At 42.9% G+C, this 22,856-nt stretch overlaps 1 protein-coding gene across 6 annotated transcripts; it reads left to right on the top strand.

Moving 5' to 3' along the window:
- The first annotated feature begins 453 nt into the window (after positions 1-453).
- arhgap17a (Rho GTPase activating protein 17a) lies at positions 454-22,852 on the top strand. 6 transcript variants are annotated; one of them, XM_086015737.1, is made up of 22 exons: positions 454-1,042; positions 6,466-6,505; positions 9,726-9,830; positions 10,228-10,260; positions 10,740-10,816; positions 11,252-11,363; positions 11,596-11,672; positions 11,860-11,977; positions 12,579-12,647; positions 12,830-12,911; positions 13,296-13,423; positions 14,390-14,501; positions 14,582-14,663; positions 14,985-15,065; positions 15,147-15,260; positions 15,397-15,488; positions 15,998-16,145; positions 16,478-16,756; positions 16,960-17,084; positions 18,675-19,178; positions 19,259-19,280; positions 21,218-21,364. In XM_086015737.1, the coding sequence occupies exons 1-21, from the start codon at positions 975-977 to the stop codon at positions 19,261-19,263; spliced, it is 2,451 nt and encodes an 816-aa protein (XP_085871863.1). In that variant the 5' UTR covers positions 454-974; the 3' UTR covers positions 19,264-19,280; positions 21,218-21,364. The 6 variants fall into 6 exon arrangements, with proteins under 6 accessions (XP_085871863.1, XP_085871859.1, XP_085871858.1 ...); XM_086015733.1 differs by lacking the exon at positions 19,259-19,280 and having other exon boundaries at positions 454-1,027; positions 21,218-22,852; XM_086015732.1 differs by lacking the exon at positions 19,259-19,280 and having other exon boundaries at positions 21,218-22,852.
- The last annotated feature ends 4 nt before the right edge of the window (positions 22,853-22,856 follow it).

The raw sequence follows: 22,856 nt of genomic DNA, 5'->3' as shown, positions 1-22,856 counted from the left end.
AGCACTTCTGCTTCGTCGAGATAATCATTCATGTCATACTGTAAATCCAGAGCATCCCAAACATATGCTCAATTGGTAAAATGTCTGGGCCATTTTAGTATCTTGTCCATGCAAGATAGGAGACTGTGGCATTTTATTGTGGGCACAGCTGTGCACCAATCATGCTGTCTGGTCAGCATCTTGATATACTACACCTGTGGGATATTTTATGTTTTTATCAAGAGATCAACTTTGAAGGAGGAGGGAATTATTCATTTTACCGTTTAATTACCTTTTTTTTTGTGGTGGGGTGCTTTGGAATTTTGAATGAGCGGAGAAAATGCAGATCTCTCTTTCTCTCTTTCTTTCTCTCTCTCTGTCCCCCCCCCCCCCCTCTCTCTCTCTCTCTCTCTCTCTCGCTCTCTCTCGCTCTCTCTCTCGCTCTCGCTCGCTCACTCGCTCACTCACTCTCTGGCTCTCTCTCGCTCTCTGTCACTGGGTGTCTCTCACTCAGTGCTGCTGTTCACTCTCTCCTCTCTACGGGGAGAAAGCGCATTGACGGATTACTCGACTCTAGACTCGTTTAACGCAGCGTTAGCTCGTCGGCTAGCGGGTGTCACTAAGCAAACACCAACCGGGGACCGTCCGGGCCCGCGGAGAGTGATGTAAGGCCGCTGGAACCGGTGAAAGTTGCCCCGCGGCTTCCCTTACGACTTTCCTGGCCGGAATTATCGCGAAAAGCAAGTTGGTGGACCATGCCGTCCCACCTCTCTGAAGACATTTCCACTTCGGAAAGGCTAATTTAGAAGCTAGCAAGCTAGCAACTATCGTTAATTGGCTTTCGGCTCAAATGGCTCGCGCATGTTTTCCCTGTCACAGCGAGAGCTGGGAAAGTTGAAAACGAGGAGAGGCTTTGTGAACTTAATGACAATCCAAAGTCAGCATTTTTTTCCAAGTGTGAACTTTCGAAGGACTCGACTGGAACGCCACCGAAAATGAAGAAGCAGTTTAATCGCATGAAGCAGCTCGCCAATCAAACAGTTGGCAGGCAAGTATCGCAAGTGTACGTTATTTACTCCTGAGGAAAATAGCTAGTATGTATTCACCTTAATATGACGTTATATGGTGTTCACTGTATTGTTTTTGTCATTACTTTATGGGGGAAATGGTTGAATGGAGACGAGGAGGTCGTTTATGTAGTCAAATTTGCTTGCTCATTGGGGATTCTTCAAAAGTGTCCCATCATATAACAGTATGGGGTATTGACCAGATACTGTTAAATCAACATGTCAGTGTTGGCACCATCTGGATATGAGCAACAGAAGGATGGTGGTGTCTGCTGGCCAAGTTGTTACCGGTAAGTTGCTTGCCTCATTGTGATGTTCTAGGTTCGAATCTCTGCACCTCCGGAGTTTGCATGTCGTCAGCTGGGACAGACTTTAAATCCCTGAGAGCCCAAACAGGATAAACACTATAGAAAATTGATGGATTGGTGTACTGCAGTGACTCAGGCCGATTATTTGATATCTAGTCTTGTATTGAATGTGTCTAATGAATTGTCCAAATGTAGTTCCAGTGTGTGCTGTATTTAACGTTAACGTTAATGAACAGATGCATCGTATTGCTAATCTCTTAGCTAATAATTTGGGATGTAATAATAGTACTGTATGTTTATTATGTATAGTAGCATGAACATTTGAAATAATCAGCAACATTGGCTGCGTTTGACCATCAGTACAATCAAAATAATCAGTATTTTATACTCGACAAGATAAGATGTAACACATTCTGAGCATACTTTTTATTACTGGTCACATAGTTGTTGCCTCTATAAATGACACATGCATGCGAATTTGAATTCACTGTTTTGTACTCATATTGTCGATTGCAACATAGATGGTTAGGTTAAGAGAATGATTTAATGCATTATGTCTGCAGATCTTTTTGATTATAAAAACTCGTTCACAGACATGGTTTGCCCCCTTGTTCTGTTTTTTTTTTAATGGACAAGAGCACGCCTGTAATGTTCACTAAGTACCTTTAAGAGCCTCTGCAGCTGGTATACTCATATTCTTTCATACAGTAAACCAGCTGTAAATTAAAGCTGAAAGGAACGTAATGCAGAAAGCAGACACATGCCTGTGAGAGCGAGTGCATTACTTTCGTGCACAAGCAGTCTCCTTCCTTCCCTCCAAGCATCGAGCAAACCTTTTGGGTGAAGGTAACGCCCGCTTGTATATCCGTGTCGGCAAGGAGCGGCGAGGCCGTCTCGGCTGCCCCCCGGGTTCCTGCGATTGTGCGAAGGCAGAATGCTATGTCCAGCACTCAGCCTCTGAGAGGAAATCTCTCCTTCTGCTCCTTTTGCAAACAGGAAACTGCCTCCCAGAGACAAGCTGCTGCTTTCTAGTGAGAGAACGGAGAGTTGGCAAGATTGATGCATGGAATGAAATTTAAGTGGAGGCGAAGCAGCATGTAGCGCGGTTATTTCAGATGGTAGTCTATGAACTCCTTGGCATCATACTGTACATATTTGTTTGCCAGAGTGGGCCAATTGTAGTAAACGTTTGCCGTTTAAGATCTAGTCACAGGACGCCAAGGTGTGAAGTCCGGTGAAAGAGAACCTGAGACACAGCAAGTCAAAAAATGACCTTATTTGGAGCTGCAGTGAGGTGAAACTATGAGAAATTGCTCGGGATTTAGATGCTTGTTTTGGTCTTTGTCTTTTCAAACCAGTTATAACAACAACTGAATAGCTGCTATTGATTGGTTACGAGTCCAGGGTGTACCCCCCTATAGCCTGGGGGCCATTTGCGGCTAGCAGGATGATATTTTGCGGCCCCCGACATGATATCAAGTTTATTATTATTGTTTTGAATCCCTTATGGACTACCATAGTTCAGGGTCATGACATTATTAGGAATAGACAGACTTCCACTGTCCACATTTTCTTAGTGTTTTTGCCATTTTTCTTCACATAAGTCATAGTTTTTCCTTGGCAAAACTTGGAGGGAAATTATTAATGTAGCATTATGCAAACTGGAATTATTCAGTGTCGGGAGGGCGCCTTGCTCCCGATTGAATGTCACGTTTAAATAAAGAGAAAATGGGTGTTTCCCTGGGTGCCGAGAGACTCGCCCTTGGGACAGGAAGGTGTGTCAGCTGTTTAATGGCAAGCAAAATGAGACGGCTTTTTGTTAGACCAAAAGCGGTTGGTTTTCTTCGTTGTAATGGGTGAGACTGAAAAACCACCTTGTAATGGGTGAGACTGAAAAACCACCTTGAGGCGTTGTTTAAATATTTGAATCGTCAATAATTCTAATGTGTGCACAGAGTAATGTCATGTAGGGTTGGTTCTTTAACAGTGGTTAAGAAAATTGTGGATTGTGACTAATTATGTTTCTTTCATTTCTCCTCTGTATGGAGATTTTTTATTTTTTTAATTAACGTTTTAAAGTCAGGAAGTCCGAGATGAGACTGAGTCCTGTCTAAAATGCAAATGAAACATATTTCACTATTCACATTGTGGGTGAATTAGAATGCGACATGTATGAAAACCTTGCCGAGTGAAATAATAAAGAACTGTTTCATCGACCCACCCCTTGATTTGTTGTTGCGCGACAACAATTAGCATTACTTGCACAGTTCGAGTGCCCGATGGATTGCTCTCACAATCGGTTGCATTAGAGGAAACTATATGGCCCGAGTCACTCAATTATTCTCTCAGTTCCTTTCATCCAGGTCCAGTATCCATTACTGTGTGCCTCAAGCTGCCAACTGTTGCAAACAGAACGAGCCTCCCTACTCCTCAGCCCGCTGATTGTGTGGAGTGTCTGCTAACAGAAGCTCTATTGTGCTTCCGGTGGCAGTATTCGCTTACTCTACTTCCACTTTTGGTTGTAGGTCGCCATGGTTACCATCCCCAACTGGCATCCACGGTGGTCAAGTAGTCAGATCGAGCACGCGGTGGGACTGTTTCTCCAAAACTGCTCCTTCAATTTACTGTTATGGGGGGCAGCTGTAGGTCAGCTGATGCCAGCTCAACAATTGTTTTGTGTTGTTTACAGTGGTTTGCCCCCTGTCAAGGCTGCATGTGGCCAATTATTTTCTCTGCAGCATTGTGTTTTCTTTTTTTGGGGGGGGAGCGGGGGGGGGGGGTGTAACAGGACAAACAAGTATTGCTTTTTTAAATGCAGGCTGATGATTCCTCACAATCAAGAAATTTTTGCGCTACACTGCAATAGTTTGACACATCGAATCATCAGGTGCATCAAAAATAAAGAAATGTCTTGTGAATTATCTGTAATTGTATTAGTTGAAATTTTATGTATCAAAATCCTAGCGGTATTAGTTTGCTGTATTGGTGGTATCGAGTATCCTTAATCCAAACTCACAAAAAATTGGAGGGAATAGTCAAGTAGTGACATTGTGGACAGTTTGTAGAGGGAGATTACAATTTGTGAGGTATCATTTCCGATAGGCACGAGAAATTTCTCCATTAAATTCTATTTTTTTTTTTTCTGAACTATTGTTATTGTGCGATTTTTTTCAACTCAGCTGTATATTACTGCGCAGCCAAGACAGAGATGCGTGCATCATGCATATTGGTGTTTAAACCTCGAAGGTTTAGTGGCATAACTTAGATGTTATACATCTTTTATTTGCACTTGTAAATTCAAAACAGCGCAGGTTTTAAAAATTTTTTTTTTTAAGTATTTTACTTTTCGCCTTTATACAGTATATAAGACACATTTCCATTTGGATGTTTTGACTCAGCTTTGAGGCTCTGCCTGTGAAGTGGGCCAGATGCACTGTGGTGTGTTTAAAGAACTCATCAGTGGTGGGAAATTCTATTTGCAGCCACAGCAGATCAGCTCCCAAGGATTCATGCTGGAGATTTTGCTCTGTATTAACTCATTTGCTGCCAGACATTTTGGGACCCTCTTTTACCCTAACGTTTAAAAAAAAATTGAAACAAACTATAAATAAGTTCCTGGACTGTGAAAAGAAGAGTAAATTCATCAATGGCAGTGAATGAGTTAAGGAGTTTTTCCTTGACTACATCAAAGGGTAGCGTAGTTAGGTTTAGTGCCATTAGTGAGACAGCCCATGTTAACGTGGTTAACTTGCAAATCTTTAGTTGAGAATGTCGGGTTACAGGCTCAGCGTGTTTGACGATTACATCTATTACCATTTAAACCAAACCACATAAATGCTTCATCAGAATGGGTACACCAGAACTAGGAGTTCCATATTGTGGCTTCAGAATCGCACTCTGTTGCGTGCTTCTCCCCCAGCCCCCGCCCCAAAATATAAAAAATTCCATGCATTGGCTTTACATTACTTCAGAGTTTGTAACCCCCAACAGCAGTTCTGAACCTCAGTATTTGTGTTTCTTTCCATGGAACCCCTAAACTCTCTTTCCCGTCTGTGTCAGTCTCGCTGTTTCTGCCTGCTCTCTGCCTCCATGTTAGTAATGGAAAGCAGCTGTTCGCTGCTCTGATGAGGTTACTGCAGTTCATCAAGACCACAGTCTATGAGGGAGAATTCATTGAAAGCTCCCGTTACCCAAATTGCAGCCTCGAGAGTGTCTACAGGTTTACTTCGGTTTTACCTGCTTCATCATGTTCAGCGACAGGACGTGTTGAGGGAAAGTGAGTCGCGTTCAAGGGTGGCTGTAAGATGTTACACTTAATAGTGTATTCCCACTTGCATTCAAATGTATGGGCAATTTAGTCTCTTCAAGGAGCCTCACAAGCATGTTTTTGGTGTATGGGAGGAAAACACTTCCAAGCATGAGGAGAACATGCAAAGTCCACACAGGAAGGTCAGAGGCGAGAATCAAACCCGGATTCTGAGAACAGTAAGGTAGACATGCTCCACAACAGACATAGAATTTCATATTCAACGCTTATATTGTGTGCCATCAGATGTGATGCGTGATCATCGCTTCACATGGCTAAATTAGCATTATACAAAGACTATAGTCGCCTTGGTCAGTTACAATTGTTGATAAGCAAGCATTAGTTCCTCCCGTATCCTCTCTTTAAAAGAATTTAATCTGTCTGACCTCACCAGGCCCAACTATTAGTCTACTAATAATAGGCTCGGTCAGGGCACTGCTGTGGTGTTGCTCCGCGTGTGTGAGTCATCACATAACTAACGACCTGAAGCAACTCCTCGTTTAAGCTCCACCGTTTGAACCTGTGCCATGCTTTCTCCATTAGTATTGTATTAAATGTCTTAAAGACTATTTTACACGTGTTTTGTTTTTCTCGATCTGGGCTGGTGTAGCCTTTTGAGACTGCTTTTGCTAGATAACCCATGGTGTTCAAGTTCAATGCACAGACCGGTATTTTTGCAGCACGGTCCACTCCTTGCACATATTTTCATAATACGTAAACTGAAATGAAGCATGGCTACTTCTATCTCTTGTCCTTGTCTGTCAGTACTGATCGCTTCCTTTCTGTTTTTCTTTCTCATCCGCAGAGCGGAGAAAACGGAGGTTCTCAGTGATGACCTTTTACAGGTAAACCATTAATCTGACTTTGGAGAGCTGGGAACAGTTCTTACCTCATCCAGGGAGGGAAAGGCTGCAACTGTTGGGTGTTGGCCACACTTGAATGTTTTTGAGGTGTTTTTCCAAGTATGTTGATGAAACAAAAATGTGGGTAAACTGACTTCATCATTCGCACTTCACAATCAAGACACACACTCCATGGAGTATACTACGGTAATTCATTTGAAGAGGAGGTCAACCCCTCAAAAGTTTTAACAAGAATATGTTTTATGCAGGCCACTAGTCGAAACATGGCCTTCTGATTAATATTGCGTTTGTGGAATATGAGTTAGGCGGTAAAATCCACCCGTTTTTGCCCATCACGGTGCGGCCACTTTGTGTCAAATGACATCACAGTTGCTCAGGGCTGTGCTAACAGTCAATCATGGTGATCTTCTGCATCATCAGGCGATTCACAGGCCTCTTAAAAAAAATAAAAATAAAATAATGGCATCTAGGGCAGGTAGGCACTTGACGTCAAATGGAAGATATAAGTTAAGTGCCCGGAGAAGCTAGCGCATGTAATAAAAAAAGGATAAATAAAAAAAAGTGACGTTAAGGTCGCACTACCAAACTGTTCACTTGATCTACTAAGAACTGTTGACTAGCAGCTGTGAAACACTTCCACAATGACAATGAAGACTGAGACATGTGGGCAGAGGTCAATGTCTGTGGCTGTGCTGTGTAGCTTCTCTATAACTGCATGTTTAACACCTGTGGTTCAGTTGTTCCTCCAGTCTCTGTGTCGATCTTGAGGAAGCAGGTGGGGTTGACAGCGCCCAATAGTGGCTGCTCAGCAAAGGCATTCCAGCGATGAGGCTTCTTTGTGTGCAACTGGGTGTTGTCGTCGATGCAAGTAATACGAAGTGCGTTGGAATGGCTTTGAGAAAACAACAGGACTTACTGTTCAGTTGCACACACTTTGATTTGTTGGCGACACATAAGCAAATGTTGCCGAACATGTTCCCTCAACATTTTTGACTTTATACGTACAAAAGTGCTTCAGTAACGTGGATGTAATTAGATGAACAAAAGGTGATTACACTTGAGGCAAATGAAGGAAATGGCTGAATTTTATTATGTCGGACAGTTGACTATCACTGTTGTTTTGTATTGTATTGTATAAAATCTTCCGTTTGATATACTCAGTACTGGATGGCAATGTGATAGTTTCTGATTCGTTCAACCTCTCATTGTTTTTAAAGTCTTGGACCTTTTCAGAAGAGAATTGAAAGGCCATCTCTCAAGCAGAAATTAATTGTGACTGTTAGAAGTCAAGTTGTTCACATTCTTGATTTGCATCTGCCCGAGATTCAGTGCCCCCTTCAACAATCATCCCGCAATTGACTAATGACGATTGTGTGTAAGTCGTCCCTTGCCCTAAAGTCTTCTGGGATTGGCTCCAGGAAACGCACTGGAAAAAGGATGGAGAGATTTAGCCATCAAATCAGTTGTAGGTTTTAAATTTCTCCTCTAGTTTAATGAATTTGCTCTTGTCTTGGCTTTTCTGAATGATACATACACTGAAGTGTTCCAGCCAGCCATCTTTCTGTTACCCCGATCTCCCACTGAGCTGCCGTTTCTCGCTGCTCCTCTTTAATAGCAGCTTGACCACAGTAGGAGACCACAGAAATGCTGTGGAATGAACAAGGAGTCCACTTGCACAATATGCTATATTCTCATCCTTCAAAATTTGACAGCAGTCTGGTAGGTTAGCAACCAGGCTCTGCTACACTTCTCTGGTGCAAACAGATTAGTCCTGACGTTTAAAATCACCTAAATGAGTCATGGTTGTTTTTTTTCTCATTCCAAACTTGTACACACCTTTCCTCTTGGAAACCAATAAACAAATACAGACAGCCGGACAGGCACCTTCTTTGTCTTTCTCCAAGTCTGGGATTCCCTGGCCTGTAGTACGTCATGGGATTGTCCCGTTGTTTAACTCATCAGAACTGGTGAGACACACCCTGCTGGTACCCTTTCGAGGCATATAGCAGAAATTCTGCTCTGGTGTTCTGTATCCTGTTTTGCAAGGAAACCATTTCCTTGTCATGCATAAGCCAAACACTTCCAATACATACAGTAGAACTGTGATTTTTTTCCTCCTCCTACAATGGCGGAAAGGGAATCCCCATCTTGTTTTCGTGCCAAGTACTAACTGCGCTCAGTTGGAGCAACATTGCAAGGCTATATAGATCTTGTGTTTTGCGTGCACGTTTGGTGGGTTTGTATTCGACCCAGCTGTTTTGGGAATGCCGGGGGCCACCATGGGTCACGAATGACGTAAAAGCGCGAGAACAGTGGGAGGCAAAAAGGAGACGGGATGGCTTATGGAGGCGGATATCTGCTGTGGAATTCTGACTCTGTTCTGTTTTTGGAACACAATTGTCTGGTATTTGGTTGATCCTCCCTTTTGCATTTGTCCCCCTCCGTTACTGCGCCGCTAGCCCTCCAGACCCCATGGAACATTGTTTTAACTTGGCTTTTGTTTCCCTCAGCAGGCCCAACTTTCTTCCTTTGCTGGTGCCAGCTTTTTATGAGATCAAGGAGTGAACTTGCCAAGCGTTTTCCATATCCTCTTATTTGGCTAAGGCGTTGTGAAAAAGTGACGGAAATGCTGCGCACATTGTTGACACTGGCCGAGCCGGTCAAGCACCTGGCATCACAAGGACAGTGCAGAGCTTGACTTGGCCTCCAACCAAAATAGCTGTGACTCCCATCATTGACCAGCTAATCAATGACAGTATTATATCTCAAACACAGAGTGGATCTGTGTCGCTGGGCCGCGTACAGGAGAAAGCCTGTGTAACCCCAAAGCCTTTTGAACACTAATGAACGCCTCGGCCCTGCTCACAGCACAGTGACAGTTGCTATGGAAACACTTCCGATGAGCCATGCGCTTTAAAGATAACATTCCAGCGTTGCTCTATGGGACCGGCCCTATCAATCACGGTTGAACTCTGAACTCCCCTCAAGGCAGATGCAGATCAAATCTATGCTCCGGACCCAAACTCATTAGCCATCAGTGTCAATATATCAATCATACCTACGACAAAATACAGTCCACAGTTTAAATCCTGGATTCCAAATCTCAAAGGCCAGATGCTAAAATGCAGCTCAACATTGTCTAAATTTGAAAGTCTAAAATGTAGAAGATACTTGCTAACTATTGTTCCGTCCTGTTGAACAGATTGAGCGGCGGATGGAGTTGGTGCGTGTGGTGTCCCACAACACACACAAGAAGATGGTCTCATGTCTACAGGGTCACATTGGCGCCGATGTAGAGAAAAGACACGTGAGTCAACTGTTTGTCTAACCCAGGGGTCACCAAAACGGTGCCTGTTAGCACCAGGTAGGACCTCATGAGTCGCCCTCGAGCCTGTTCTTAAAATAGCTGTTTGAAAATAGAGTTGCAATATAGTAAGAATTTAAGCAGATTTGTTTTTTTCCCTGAAGTGTACATTAAAATTAGCCCTTTGCTTCAATCTGTGCGCAAGAAGAAGTTTGCAGTTTCAAAGATGTCGGTGACCCCTGTTCTAAGCCTGAAATTGAAATCATTGAACTAATGAGTAAATCATGTACAAGGCAGCTTTCTCCGTCACGGTTTTCATTGCATCTGACTTAGAAATATCCCAGTCGACGTGATGTATCTTCTGTGTTTTCTGCCCCACACAACCCAACATGCACTACAGTCCGTACCACGCCTCTATACAGGAAATGGTCAGGTAAAAAACAAAAGAAAGAAGTATTCCACATCCTTGGCCTGTTTAAAAGCACTTGTTCCATTACATCTCTTTAGCTCTTTACATCCACTTTCACTAGAGCCTTTGCATGACTGTTTGGATTGTATTTTCCTCATTATAGTAGGGTTGGGATTGAGCAAACAATTTGTACAACCTGTCTGTTTTAAAGGTGCTTGGGAAGAACACTGCATTTTATAGATTCACTTCACCTGGTCGCCTCTCGTATCCCATTGAATTTCTACTTTGCTCCCTATTCTCACAAAGCTCACTTCCTCTTCCTGACTTTGTGAATGCACCTCTTCGCTTGCTCAATGGAAAAGTCTTGATGACATTTCCATTGGCCTCAACCTCACGCTTTTGAATAGAAACACAGACTGTCGCTGATTTTAAAGTGCCTCAGTTTGAGTCTAATTGTTTGTTTGCATCTGCCTCTCGTCCACACAAACACATATCCGCCACAGAAAAAGCTTCCGCTGACGGCGTTGTCCCAGGCTATGGTGGAAGGTGGAAACCAGCTGGGCGAAGACTCTTTAATAGGGTGAGTTGCTCCTTGACTGACACTTCAGATAATCTTTTCCTCCTCTGTGGCAACTGTGAATGTACAGGCCAGATGCTCCTGAGAGAGTGTGAATGATGAGGTCACACAAACATTATCATCTCATTTTCAGATAATGGCATGTTTCTATTAAAGATCCGCTCATTCACGGTGGCCAAACGAAATGCACAAAACGGGATGTAAAAATCTTTTCACGGTTCTGAAAGTAGTTAGCAGTCACATGTTAGTCTGGGAATAATGAGGAAGAGAGATTGCATCACCTCACCTTCGCTTTCTCAACTATTTTATGAAAATGCGAGTAAAAAATCGGACAACACAACAACTTGGTTTGTATCTTCTCTACAGTTTGTCAGTTGCCTCCCACCTTTTGTTCAGGGTTACACTAAAACCCTCCTCTCTACTAATATGTGTTGACAGGAAGATGATGGAGGTGTGCGGGGACGCAGAGAGTCGTCTGGCATCTGAACTGATGCAGCACGAGCTGCAGATAGAGAAAGACGTCCTGGATCCTCTCAGCCAGCTTGCAGAGGTCAGAATCCTCAAAAGGCAGCTGGTCACAAATTACATTTCTGAACACATTGCCAGATTTGTTTTGCACACCTCTCAGTATGATGGTTTTTATATTATCGAAATCAGCGCCTGTATAAAACAACAACAAAAAAGTTCTTGTTAACGTGTTTCTCTTCGATTTAGGTTAAGATTTTTGATTGACAGTCAACATTTTAAAAAAAAGAAGTATTATTGTTTTTGGTTTCTTGAAGATGGACATCCCCAACATTCTGAAACAGAGGAAGCAGTTGGCCAAATTGGTGCTGGACTACGATTCTGCCAGAGCAAGGTCTGTCTCATCAATATTTAGTTCTAGTTAATGTCAAGTTGTCATTTACTAGTCGAATATTGAACTGCTTGTCTCTGCCGGATTTGAAACTTAACATCACGAAGGAGAGGGCTTCTGTTTGTCACATGAAGTTGACATTGTCATAGAGACAATCTGATGCCGTGCGTGTATGTGTGTCCAAACACAGATGGTTGCAGGCGACCAAGTCAATAATCTCAGGGACAAACACTCAAGCACTGACAGCCAAGGCTGACCTTCTCAAGGAGGAGGTGGACGAGGCCATGAACAAAGTGGAACTTTGCAAGGTATCAAAGTCTGCGCGTGGAAACGAGCTGCTTCAATGTGTTCCTTTTTAAGGGTGAGGGCTTCCACCCATTTCATTATCGTACAGCTGTGGAAGTGTCTCACATTGCATTCACATGACAACTTGCACAGCCTCGTATACTGGCCGATCAGGTGACTTTTAAACAAATATGCAGGCCGGCTGTCTTTTATAGCCTTGCCTGGCCAAAGCTTTCAACTGTGAAAAACTTATTACAGCAGAGAGTGAGCACTCCAAGACTTTTTAGGCTTTCCGACCCAGTTTGCTGACACGTGCGGAGGTCTCAAAATGCCCCGTCAGCTGCCGCGCGCATGTGTCTGGAGCTATTGAAGTTGATCATTGGCGCGTTTTAGTGTCGCTCTGCTGCAGGATATATGTCAGGTTTTCTGCCCAGGAAGAGTAAAAGCCATATGTTTCCCCCTCGTCATTTTCCTCGCACAGGAGGATTTATGACTCACATAGTCGCGTTACCTCCCGCCAAACCAAGTGCCACTTAAAATATTGAATAACTAGTACCCTGTTCTTCTGTAAACCTACTCTTTACTGGCACATCCTCACCTTTCACCATGTGCTTCTCTGACCAGGACCAACTTGCCGCAGACATGTACAGTTTCTTCTCAAAAGAAGGAGACTATGCCTGCTATTTCTTAACGGTGAGTTCAGTGAGTCAACCGCGCTTGACAAGTGAAAAATGTGTTTGCAAGGCCTCCGTGGGAATGCCCGCAGCTGTCGTGTCACTTTAAAAGCAGAGCGCAGACCAGGCTGGCTTTCCTGTTTGGTTTTGTCTCATTCTGCAGCCTTCATCATTTTCTCTTCTTCTTTTCTCTTCCCGTAGCTTCTTGAAGCTCAGGCTGAATACCACAGAAAATCTCTCACTTTACTGGAGAGTGTCTTGCCAACCATCCAGGCTCAGCAAGGTAAAGCAAGCACATTCCCAATGAGGTATTCAACAATACACAAAAAAATACACTCTGTAGCATCGAGAGAGCTCAATGTGTGTAACATTGAATCAATTCATACACATGTGCACATGCACACTCCTTGCACTCGCTACAGCCTACCTCCATTGCAGAATATCTGACGTAGGTGTAAACACAAAACATGCACACAATGTGTCCTGCTGACTTAGTGCTTCACCCAAACTGTTGACCCCACAAATCTGCTGTGCAGACTAATTCCGGCCCACACTAATTTGACAGTCCAACGTTTGGTATTGTCGTTTTGTGTCAATGGATAAGAACGAATTCAGAATGTCAAAAGTCTTTGCTGTCATCATGAGGAATTTCACATTTTATGTTCAGATTCATGGATTGAGAAGCCCGCCTTTGGCACCGCACTGGATGAACACCTGAAAAGGAGTGGGAGGGAGATCGCCCTGCCCATAGAGGCCTGTGTTATGATGCTATTAGAGACTGGCATGAAGGAAGAGGTAGGGGAGCCAAAAGAAACTGGCATTTATATTTAGTTATGTCGCATTCATTGGTTTTATGAAGTTTCTACCGAATCACTTTAAAGTTCATTGATTGGCAACTGAATCAAATAAGCATTAAATACATGACTTCCAGCTTGCCACTTTGTGTCACTTAAATTGCAAGATTTGTCCATAATGTCTATTCTCCTCTAATTTTATTCTTGGTTTCCACTCACAAATTACCTTTGATCCGCCCTTTCAAAGATGAATTGTCTTGCCAAAAAAACACCTGTGTCGCATTTAGCAATTGTTTTGTGACCTAAAAAAAAATCGTCATCATCCTTGCCGTTAAACCACAACAGATGATAGGACTGCACTTTCATTGTTCAAAGATGATCTTGCCGCCAGTTAATTTCCCCTCTGTATTTTCAAAGCATAGAATGAGTTTACGTTTGCTCAAAACCTGACCACTCGCCCGTTTGTTTTGCTGCCTTAAGTAAAACGAGTGCTGACGTAGCTCATTAAAACTCACACGGGGCCGTGGTCGCGATTAACAGCTCCGCAAACTGAGAGCAAGCTTAAAATAGCTCGTTCACATGCAGGTTGTCAGAGATGAGCGGATACTCAGTGTAAACAGGGGAAACTTTTACGCAATTCCCACAGACGATTGCCCCACCAACATGATGATTGATGAAAAGGTGGTGATGTCCCCTCCTGAAAACAAATTTAGAATACAATAGAGTCCAATAGCCCTCCTGCTCATAATTCAGATTTCTAGCTCTGAGTCTGTGTTTGTACAAGAGAGTTTCAACTGAAAAGGCCTATTCAATATCCTGGCGAGTCTGGTTTGTGCCGTTATGGTGTGAAGACTGCTTTATTTGTTTGTCAATGTAAAGTGTGTGCTCTGCTGCAAGTGGTAGTTTTGCTTACATCTGGCATTTGTTGTTTTCGGGCATTCATGACCGCCGTTTTTGTGTGTGACAGGGTCTATTCAGAATTGCAGCTGGGGCATCCAAGCTAAAGAAGCTCAAGGCGGCGCTGGATTGTTCCACCTCACAATTGGAGGAGTTCTACTCCGACCCCCATGCTGTTGCTGGTACGACCCAAACCAGAACTCAGTTTGCTAAAGCTTACCTCTAACACAAACCTGAAATATTTGTGGACATGCAATTTCAGGGGCACTGAAATCCTACCTGAGGGAACTCCCTGAACCTTTAATGACCCACCAGCTTTACGATGAATGGACCCAAACATGCAGGCAAGGCTCTGATGTTGAAACAAACATAAGACATGAAATTCATGTCATGTTTTCGACACTTAAACCATTTTTTGGTTTTTTTTTTTAAAGCGTGAGAAACCTCACACACGATGAGGACAAAATCAGCATGTGTGATTTTTAAGCTACCAAAATTTGCTTTCCTAATGGTACGAACTGGCTAACCACAAATGCAAGATTAACAAATGACAAACACTGAAAAAAATGTAAATTCCTTGTATGTCGGGTATTTTTTTTTCAGATAAGACAGATATTATCGGAATGTGTGTACCTTGCTTGAGCTCTGCTCTTTCTATGTTTCAGTTTATCAGATTCGGACAAGAGACTTCAGGCTCTGTGGCTTGTATGCGATAAGCTACCTAAGAACAATAAAACAAACCTGAGGTAACCTCGCCCTCAATTCCAACAATACTTTACTAGAGTCTCTAATTGTATAGTTTGTCTGACATTGTCATTCACATGTAGGTATCTGGTAAAGTTCCTTGCTAAACTGGCTCAGGACAGCGAGATAAACAAAATGACTCCCAGCAACATTGCCATTGTCCTTGGACCCAATCTGCTCTGGGCCAAGACTGAAGGGTGAGTAGCTGTCCATGATAATGGAATGAAGTGTATGTTGGTGGTGAAAGATCCAATTAACATTTAGGTTACTTTATAAAAATGTTAAGCAAGGTTTTTTTTTTTTTTCTGTTCTGTTTTTCATATGGACACCCAGGAGTTTGGCAGAGATGGCTGCGGCTACATCTGTGCATGTGGTGTCCATAATAGAACCCATCATCCAGCATGCTGACTGGTTCTTTCCCGAGGGTAAGTTCAGGGTTTTCTCTTTACAACCTTCATTTTGTTCCAGAGAAGTTTGCAGCTCGCTACTTGACACCAGGGATGAACAGCTGTTTTGAGAATTTACATTGTTCATGCTAACAAGGAGCAAATGTTAAGTTTCATTGGAGTTAACATCTTCCAAGACTCACATGCACATCTACTGATTTCTAACCTTTTAACCGATTTTATTTTATTTTATTTTTTCACTCAAATTACATGGGAGTCAGTTTGAGCCAAGTCCACACAAAGAGCTCCTAAGCCCCCATAAAGAATTGCATCATGGGGGGTCTTTTGTTCATGGGCAAAATGTATTTAATTTTAGAAGATTGTATCTTTTTCTCATGAAATCTGTATTATTGGCCCGAAACTCTAGAAAATTTGAAATGACAACTTTTAAGGCCATGATCTACAGTCCTTACAGGTTGTAAAGTTTATCTGATGCATACAGCAAGACTGAAAAAATGTTTTTGTAAATATTCCCTCTCATCTTTCAGACGTGGACTTCAATGTGTCTGGCATGTTTGCAATGCCTGTACCTTCATCCAACCACAGCAATCATCTGGATTATGACAGCGGCACGATAGAGAGGAAAAGACCAGGCAGTTTGGTGGGACCAGAGACAGACACAAGCCGCAAAGACAAGTAAACATTTTAAGTGTTGTTTGTGTCTCAATTTGTTTAAAAAGAATTTCATATTTGCCTTTAAAGCAGTTTGCTTTCCTGACTTTGATTTTGCCTCCTGACTGTTGGACTCACCGGTGATTAGAGTTTATACAGTATTATAATTTCTCACAAGTTCATAATTTATGCATAAAACGTTTCTGGTGTTTGGACGCCAATCCTACTTACATTTTGTGTTCTCCCTGGATTTAAGATGATTCGCCTTCTGGTGTAATAATCATTATTCTTCTGATCACTCGTGTGGTGTTATCTGTTTGTCTCCTTCACTGTCTCACCACCGTCCTCACCCCCAGTAACACCTCTAACAAGCACTCGGACCACACCCTCCGTAGAGGCAGTACCACCTCAGGTAGAAAGCAGCACACCTCCCCCGCCTTCCAGCCCCCCTTACCGCCCGTGGAGGCTCCAGGGCAGGGACAAGGCGCCGGGCAGGTCCCGCAGCCCTCGGCCGAGCCACAGCCGCAAGCTCTGCCGGGGGCGGCGGGGCCTGACAGCCCCCATAGCTTGATGCAGGGTCTCGCCCCGCTCACTGCTGCTCAGCAGCTTCTGGCGCAGCAGACGGAGGAGCTCAGGTAAGAGCTGCTTGATTGACTCTGCTGCTCTCTGGGAGGGTGAGGGACAACATGCTTTTACAACTCGATCAAACCAGTCATTTTGTGTTCACAAAGCCCGATCCCTAGTGTGCTTTTTCTTTCACAATTAGTCATCTTACATGTAACACATGATGCCCAATGCACCTCCTAATTAAGTTTCACCTTCTTATCCCTCCATCAAGCAACCCAAAGCTGCGAGACCCCACGACTGCACCGACCCCCCCTCTCCAGCGGAACGGTTCTGGAGCAGGGAGCCAGGCTGCCGGCCAGATGGGCACCGCGACCAGCCCGCATATGACTCGCCGAGGTGAGACCACCGACCTCATTTTGCACGAAAACGATGACTAGTCAGCCCATCGAGCAGCTGTAACAATACGATCATGGTGCAGTTTAATGAAATGTGTTACAGGAACAGTGTAAGAAATTTTGCCTTTCGAAATATATGTTGCTTTTTTTTTTTTTTATTGTTTCAGTCAGGGTGATTAATTGAACAATTGATTTATTATTGTGGTTCTACAAGTAGTTTGGTACAGTCGACCCACCTGCAATCGGTGAAAATAGAAACCATATGAAAAACATTTTTTAAATTTAATTTTAATTAAATTAATTTTAACTAATTTAATTTAATTTCCTGTGAATAATATGTGTTTTGCAAAATAAAAATTAAAAATTGTAATAAAAATTACAAACATTTTGTCACATTTTATAGACGTTTACCAGCATCTAGAGGTTGTAAAAAATGTACTTACATTGCAATATAATTATAAATGTATGTAATATAGAATCTTTTATTAATAGTAATAATATGATGATGAGAATTATGCATACAAAAGGGCATGCCGTTGGCTATTTGCATCTATAATAATATGATGATGAGAATTATGCATACAAAAGGGCATGCCGTTGGCTATAGGCAAACTGAAGAGTCACCTAATTTTCTAACGATTGTTGGTCCTTGCAAAGTTACTGAGCCCTGAGCAACTGTGATGTCATTTTCGACAGCAAGTGGCAAAATGGCTGCCACCTGAGACGGACAAAGACAGGTGGATTTTGCTGCTGAATTTATATTCCACAAACTCAATATTAATCAGAGTAGCATTTAAAAGCATTTACACTTTATTGATATATTTTGAATCTTTATTCATTCATATTATTCACAGATAATAAAGGATATCAGAAAATCAGGGGACCAAGTACAGATAAAGAAAAGTTTGTTTTAAGCGGGATTTTTGTTGGTGCATATCAGGGAAATTAACGGTATCAGTTAGGGATGTTCCGATCAGGTTTTATGACACCGATACCGATCATGCATGAGTGAGATCGGCCGATACCGATCACATGGAATATCTGTATATTTTTCCATTTATTTCTAGTGTCTGCTAATATGCAATACTATCTGAAAAAACCAGCCATATTATTGCCGTAATTTTGACAAAAATCTATGTATATTTTCAAAAGCATGAAGAAATACAAAACCGTTGCTGGCACAATACAACAATTACTCAGTCACAAAGATAACAGAAAAACTTAAATTTACCAGCTTTTAGTAACACTGTTTTTAACAGATCAAAAATAATCAGCGGCGCGAGTGATGCTTTTGGACGGAGGGACGCCGTCGCGTATTAAACAAATAAACTTTTCGCCATTTCGTCTCGCGGCAGCCAAGCATGAGCTGCGGGTGATCAGATGTTTTGAACGGCAATAAAAGGCTTTGATCGAATATTCCGATCACGTCTTTTTTCACGAAAATCGGCCGATCATGATCGGTGCCCGATCGATCGGAGCATCCCTAGTCAGTTTTACCAGTTCCACATATTAAACTTACTAAAACACATTACCATACCGTACCATAGTAGGGGCAATCTAAAAGCAACCAATGTTCTTCACCAATCCTCAGTTATCAAGAAACAGGCACCCGCTCCCCCCAAGCCGCCAAGCCAGTCCTCCACTTCAGTCAACTCACCCCAGCCCCTGAGTCCCCCTCCAAGACCCCTGTCCGGCCACTCCCCGACCTCCTCCACGTCTCCCAACTCTCAGATATACAGCACGCCCCGGCGCCACTCCAGTAACCAGCCGCCGATCCAAGCCCCCAGCCATCCGCCCCCGGAGCCGCCAACGCAAGCCAGTTCTCCCAGTCAGCTCACTGGGGATCCTCAGAGTGCAGACCCCTCACCGCCGGATTCCCCCACCCCTCCGGATACCCCTCCGCCCCCTGCCGCCCCTGCCCCGGACGGCACTCAGGTAGCCCCCGCTTCCCCGTCCCCTTCTCAGACGGGCTCACTCTCCCGACCGCGGCCCGTGCCCAGGCCCAGGAACAGGCCTAGCATGCCCCCGCCGCCGCAGCCCAACCCCGTGGCCAGCGACACCAACGGCATCTGCGCCACAACTGAAAAGATGATGGGTGAGCGGCTTTTCTAACGTCATCTTTTCTCCTCCCGCTCGATTACTAATGGTCACGTGTGCGTTGTAACACCTCCGCAGGGTAAGGAAGCTGGTGTGAGAGGTTTGTAATTCACTGACGTGCACTTTGTGTCACGGCGGCCATTTGACACCGCCTGCTGTCTCTTCTTCGTGTATCATGCGTCAAAGGCTGACACGTAACCTCCATGCTGCACATGACTCATGAAAGTGACCTGTTTGAAAAAGTGGGGATGTTTGGAAACATTCCTTTTTAACCTAGTGTGGAACATGGGTTATAATCTGTTTTACAATTGTAACGGTGTCAGCATGAAGCATGTGCAGCCCTAATATGTACCGTTTTTCCTCAGAAGTGGCCAGTATACTAATGTATGTGTGTATATAATATATACTTTTTAAATTTAATCTGTTAATTTATTACAGTATTTATTTCTTATTTTATCTTATAGTGGCCTCCACTGTGTGCAACGAGTATATTTTTTTTACAATAACAGTTAGTGGCCTCCACTCACTTTTTTATTAATGGTGGCTTCTAATATAGAGTAAATGCTGTGATTTTTGTTTTATTTAAAAAAAAAAAAAAAAAAAAAAGCATATACAGTGGACCCCCACATACTTGTGGTTCGGCACCCATGGATTCATATGGTCATGTTTTTTATCCAATTTTTTCCCCCAATACTTTTTAATATTTTCGTTTTTTGGGTGTGTGACGTGTCTAAAAACGGCTGATCAAGCCAGGAAACTTTTAAAGTGAAATTTAAATGCATTTGTGAAAATTAAGGCCCCGCCCTTGAAAAACACCTTACCCCCATTAGACATCATCTGAACTTGACCAAATACTCTGCAACTTGGCCACTCTGAGGAAATACAGTATTTACAACCGTAGTCACAAATTACATCGATCACACTCTTTTCTTTTGCCTCTCCTCATCGCACTACTTCTTTGCTTGCTTTCACCCCAAAGCCAGCAGCGCCACCTGCTGTTAGACCTCCCCATACACAGCAGTGAAGCTCTTGGGCAAATGTAACTCCAGCTTCACTGGTTGCACTAGTAACACGACGATGTCCAATTAGTAGGCATGTGTCACACAATGGTAACCTCCTTATCAATTATCAAAAAAGACCTCTGAGTATTTCTAGCACTACTCGCTAGATGTTCACTAATAAAGCTGTGTAGTTTCACGAGCGGTATTAGTAGCATGAAGTTGCCAACTAGTGCCGTTTGAGCATGTATTCGATATCCTTGATAGGCTACTAGTACAGATGGACTTCTCCTCACTAGTAGGACGACACATTACTAGTGAGGCCAAATTGTGCACTAGTTGACAACTGTATGATCCTAATGACATGATTCTAACGCTTAACATCTAGCACAAGTTGTAGTAGTAGCACGCAGATGTTAAGTAGTGCACAGTTTTGCTTCACTGCTAACATGTAGACGTAGTTGTCCTAGCAGTGAGGCCTTAAGATGGATATTGAATAGATGTTCAAAGAGCAAGCATACTAGTGAGTAGGGCTGAACAGTTTTGAAAAATAATCTGATTGCTGTTTTTTTCTCCTCAATATAGATTTAAATGTGATTAATTGTTCAGCCCTACTCAAAAGACAATCATCTACTAGTAGCTGTGTGGAAAACCGCTTGAGCATTTATTTGATATCTTTAATAAGTAGGCTACTAGTATGTGACACATGCCCACTAGTTGGCTCCAGTTGTATTCCTAGTGTAGCACAGTAATTTACGAGTATGGTTTAATTGTACACTAGTAGTGGAACTAACACTACTAGTGCACTGAATTGTCTTCCTAATGTAGACAAAGAACACACTAGTACATCAAGGATATCGATTAGGTTCTCAAAGGGGTTTCTATACTCTCATGCTGTTCCACGTTTGTCATCGGGGGCCTTTTGTTTACGTCACGTGGGCATGAATCGTTAGTTTGGATAAGAAACACACAGGTGGACTAACACGCAAAAATCTCCCTCAAATTGTGTGTGTTAACTTCAATTGTGTCTTGTCTTCAGACCCAGATATGTCCTTCAAAGGGCTGAGTCGGTCTATGGTGCCGGAGTTCATCGCGGACCAGCAGTCAGCGCCGCAATCCTCGCCGCCGCCTACCAGAGACTGTGAGCTGGACAGCGAGAGCACCGTCCTATAAGGGAGGACGCACACTTCCTGTTTTTATACTCTCACACACACACACACACTCCCACACTGTTGTGCTGATTTTGGGGGGATTGGTGTGCTATCTTTTCCAAATATTTGACCAAACATCCATGCAGAAATCCTCCGTTTAAGGTCGTAGTTCTTGCCAAACTAACAAAGGAGTTAGTTGGCAAACAAAAGATGATGATGGGCTACTTTGGGATTTTGGTGTGCTTGTTTTTAATGTTGAAAATGGCCTTAGAACATGAAATGACAAATGTAGTCTTTAGCGGGTGGAACCAAAAACTTGCGATGACTGCAGGTTTCCAGTCATCTCACACACTCAATTAACTTTTTTCCCCCCCTTCCATCCTTTCTCTCGCTCTTGTATTTATTTACCTACCAAGTTTAAACACACACATTCCCTGTGGCTCGACACACTTGGTGCAGTCAGTACATGTAAATAAAGCCTTAATAGGATGAAAGCATTGTAGATTTACTGTATGGAGAGCAATTATTGATATCCATCTTAATACCTTTGTATTGGTACCCTCTTTGTCCTCACCAATAAGACAATTCAGTGAGTACTAGTCATTCTACTCACGCACAGATTTGTCTTACTAGAGAGGCCAAAAGAGTGTACTAGTACATTGACCTTGATATCAAGGATATTGAACACGTGCTCAAACAGCTTTCCATAAACTGCTCTTTTTTATTATTATTATTATTATTATTACAGCAGTATTTCTGAGAAGCTGTCTTGGTGTTTCAGGGATGTCATAGGAAGGTGTCGTGACCCTCTCGTGGTGTAGCAGCGCGGTCTCCTTAAAACGCGTGGCTGTTCTTTCGGGCAGTTCCGATTGTAAGTAGCGGGGTTAGCCGCCCTCCCCGAGCCTCAAGCAGTCAGTATTTTTGCCTTTCTTCGAGTGCGATGAATGTAAGCGGAAGGATTCTTTCTGTAAAAATGCCTCTTTGTCTGGAGCTGTTGTTGCACATGAGCACAGGCCATGAAACCATGATGTTTTTTTTTTTGTTTGTTTTTTTTCTTAAATAACACTCCCCACTGAGCTGAGAACACCTAACGTTGTGTCACCTCAGTAGTGACGTGTGGGACAAATATTTTATCTAACGGACAAGATTATTCTCTTTATCTTGCTCTCTCGTGTGTAATGCAGAGGTCCAGTTCCTAGAGAATTGACACATAAAATGGTACCGATGGAGAAAGTCTTGGATGCTGCAGTAGCCCTGGAAATATGTGATTCCCCCTCTGAGACAATCAAATATCCATATTTCTCCTCTCCTGTGACTCAATGCCTTATACCCCCCCAACTCCTCTTCCCTGCACATCAAGACAAACAAATGCCATTAAACTAGAAGTGATGATGCTGCGTTTTTAAGCTCCATAGTTTTGTATGTTTGTTGTCTGGTGAGCTGAAATATGGGATAAAATATGTTATATGAAATGCTTGGTTATATGCCCTTTCCAAAGAAAATAAAGTATATGAAGAACTCAAGTCT

Source organism: Filicampus tigris, chromosome 19, assembly GCF_054856515.1.
Source record: "Filicampus tigris isolate MCC_2025a chromosome 19, RoL_Ftig_1.0, whole genome shotgun sequence".
NCBI classification, from domain to species: domain Eukaryota; kingdom Metazoa; phylum Chordata; class Actinopteri; order Syngnathiformes; family Syngnathidae; genus Filicampus; species Filicampus tigris.
This window is presented reverse-complemented; position numbering and strand designations above follow the sequence as displayed.

What these genes read in the sequence shown, in the direction of transcription:
- arhgap17a (XM_086015732.1), top strand. Translation starts at nt 975, where the DNA reads ATGAAGAAGCAGTTTAATCGCATGAAGCAGCTCGCCAATCAAACAGTT. An exon ending in ACAAAGTGGAACTTTGCAAG is followed by an intron (nt 11,978 to 12,578) that starts GTATCAAAGTCT and finishes TTCTCTGACCAG; the next exon opens with GACCAACTTGCCGCAGACAT. An exon ending in AGACTGGCATGAAGGAAGAG is followed by an intron (nt 13,424 to 14,389) that starts GTAGGGGAGCCA and finishes TGTGTGTGACAG; the next exon opens with GGTCTATTCAGAATTGCAGC.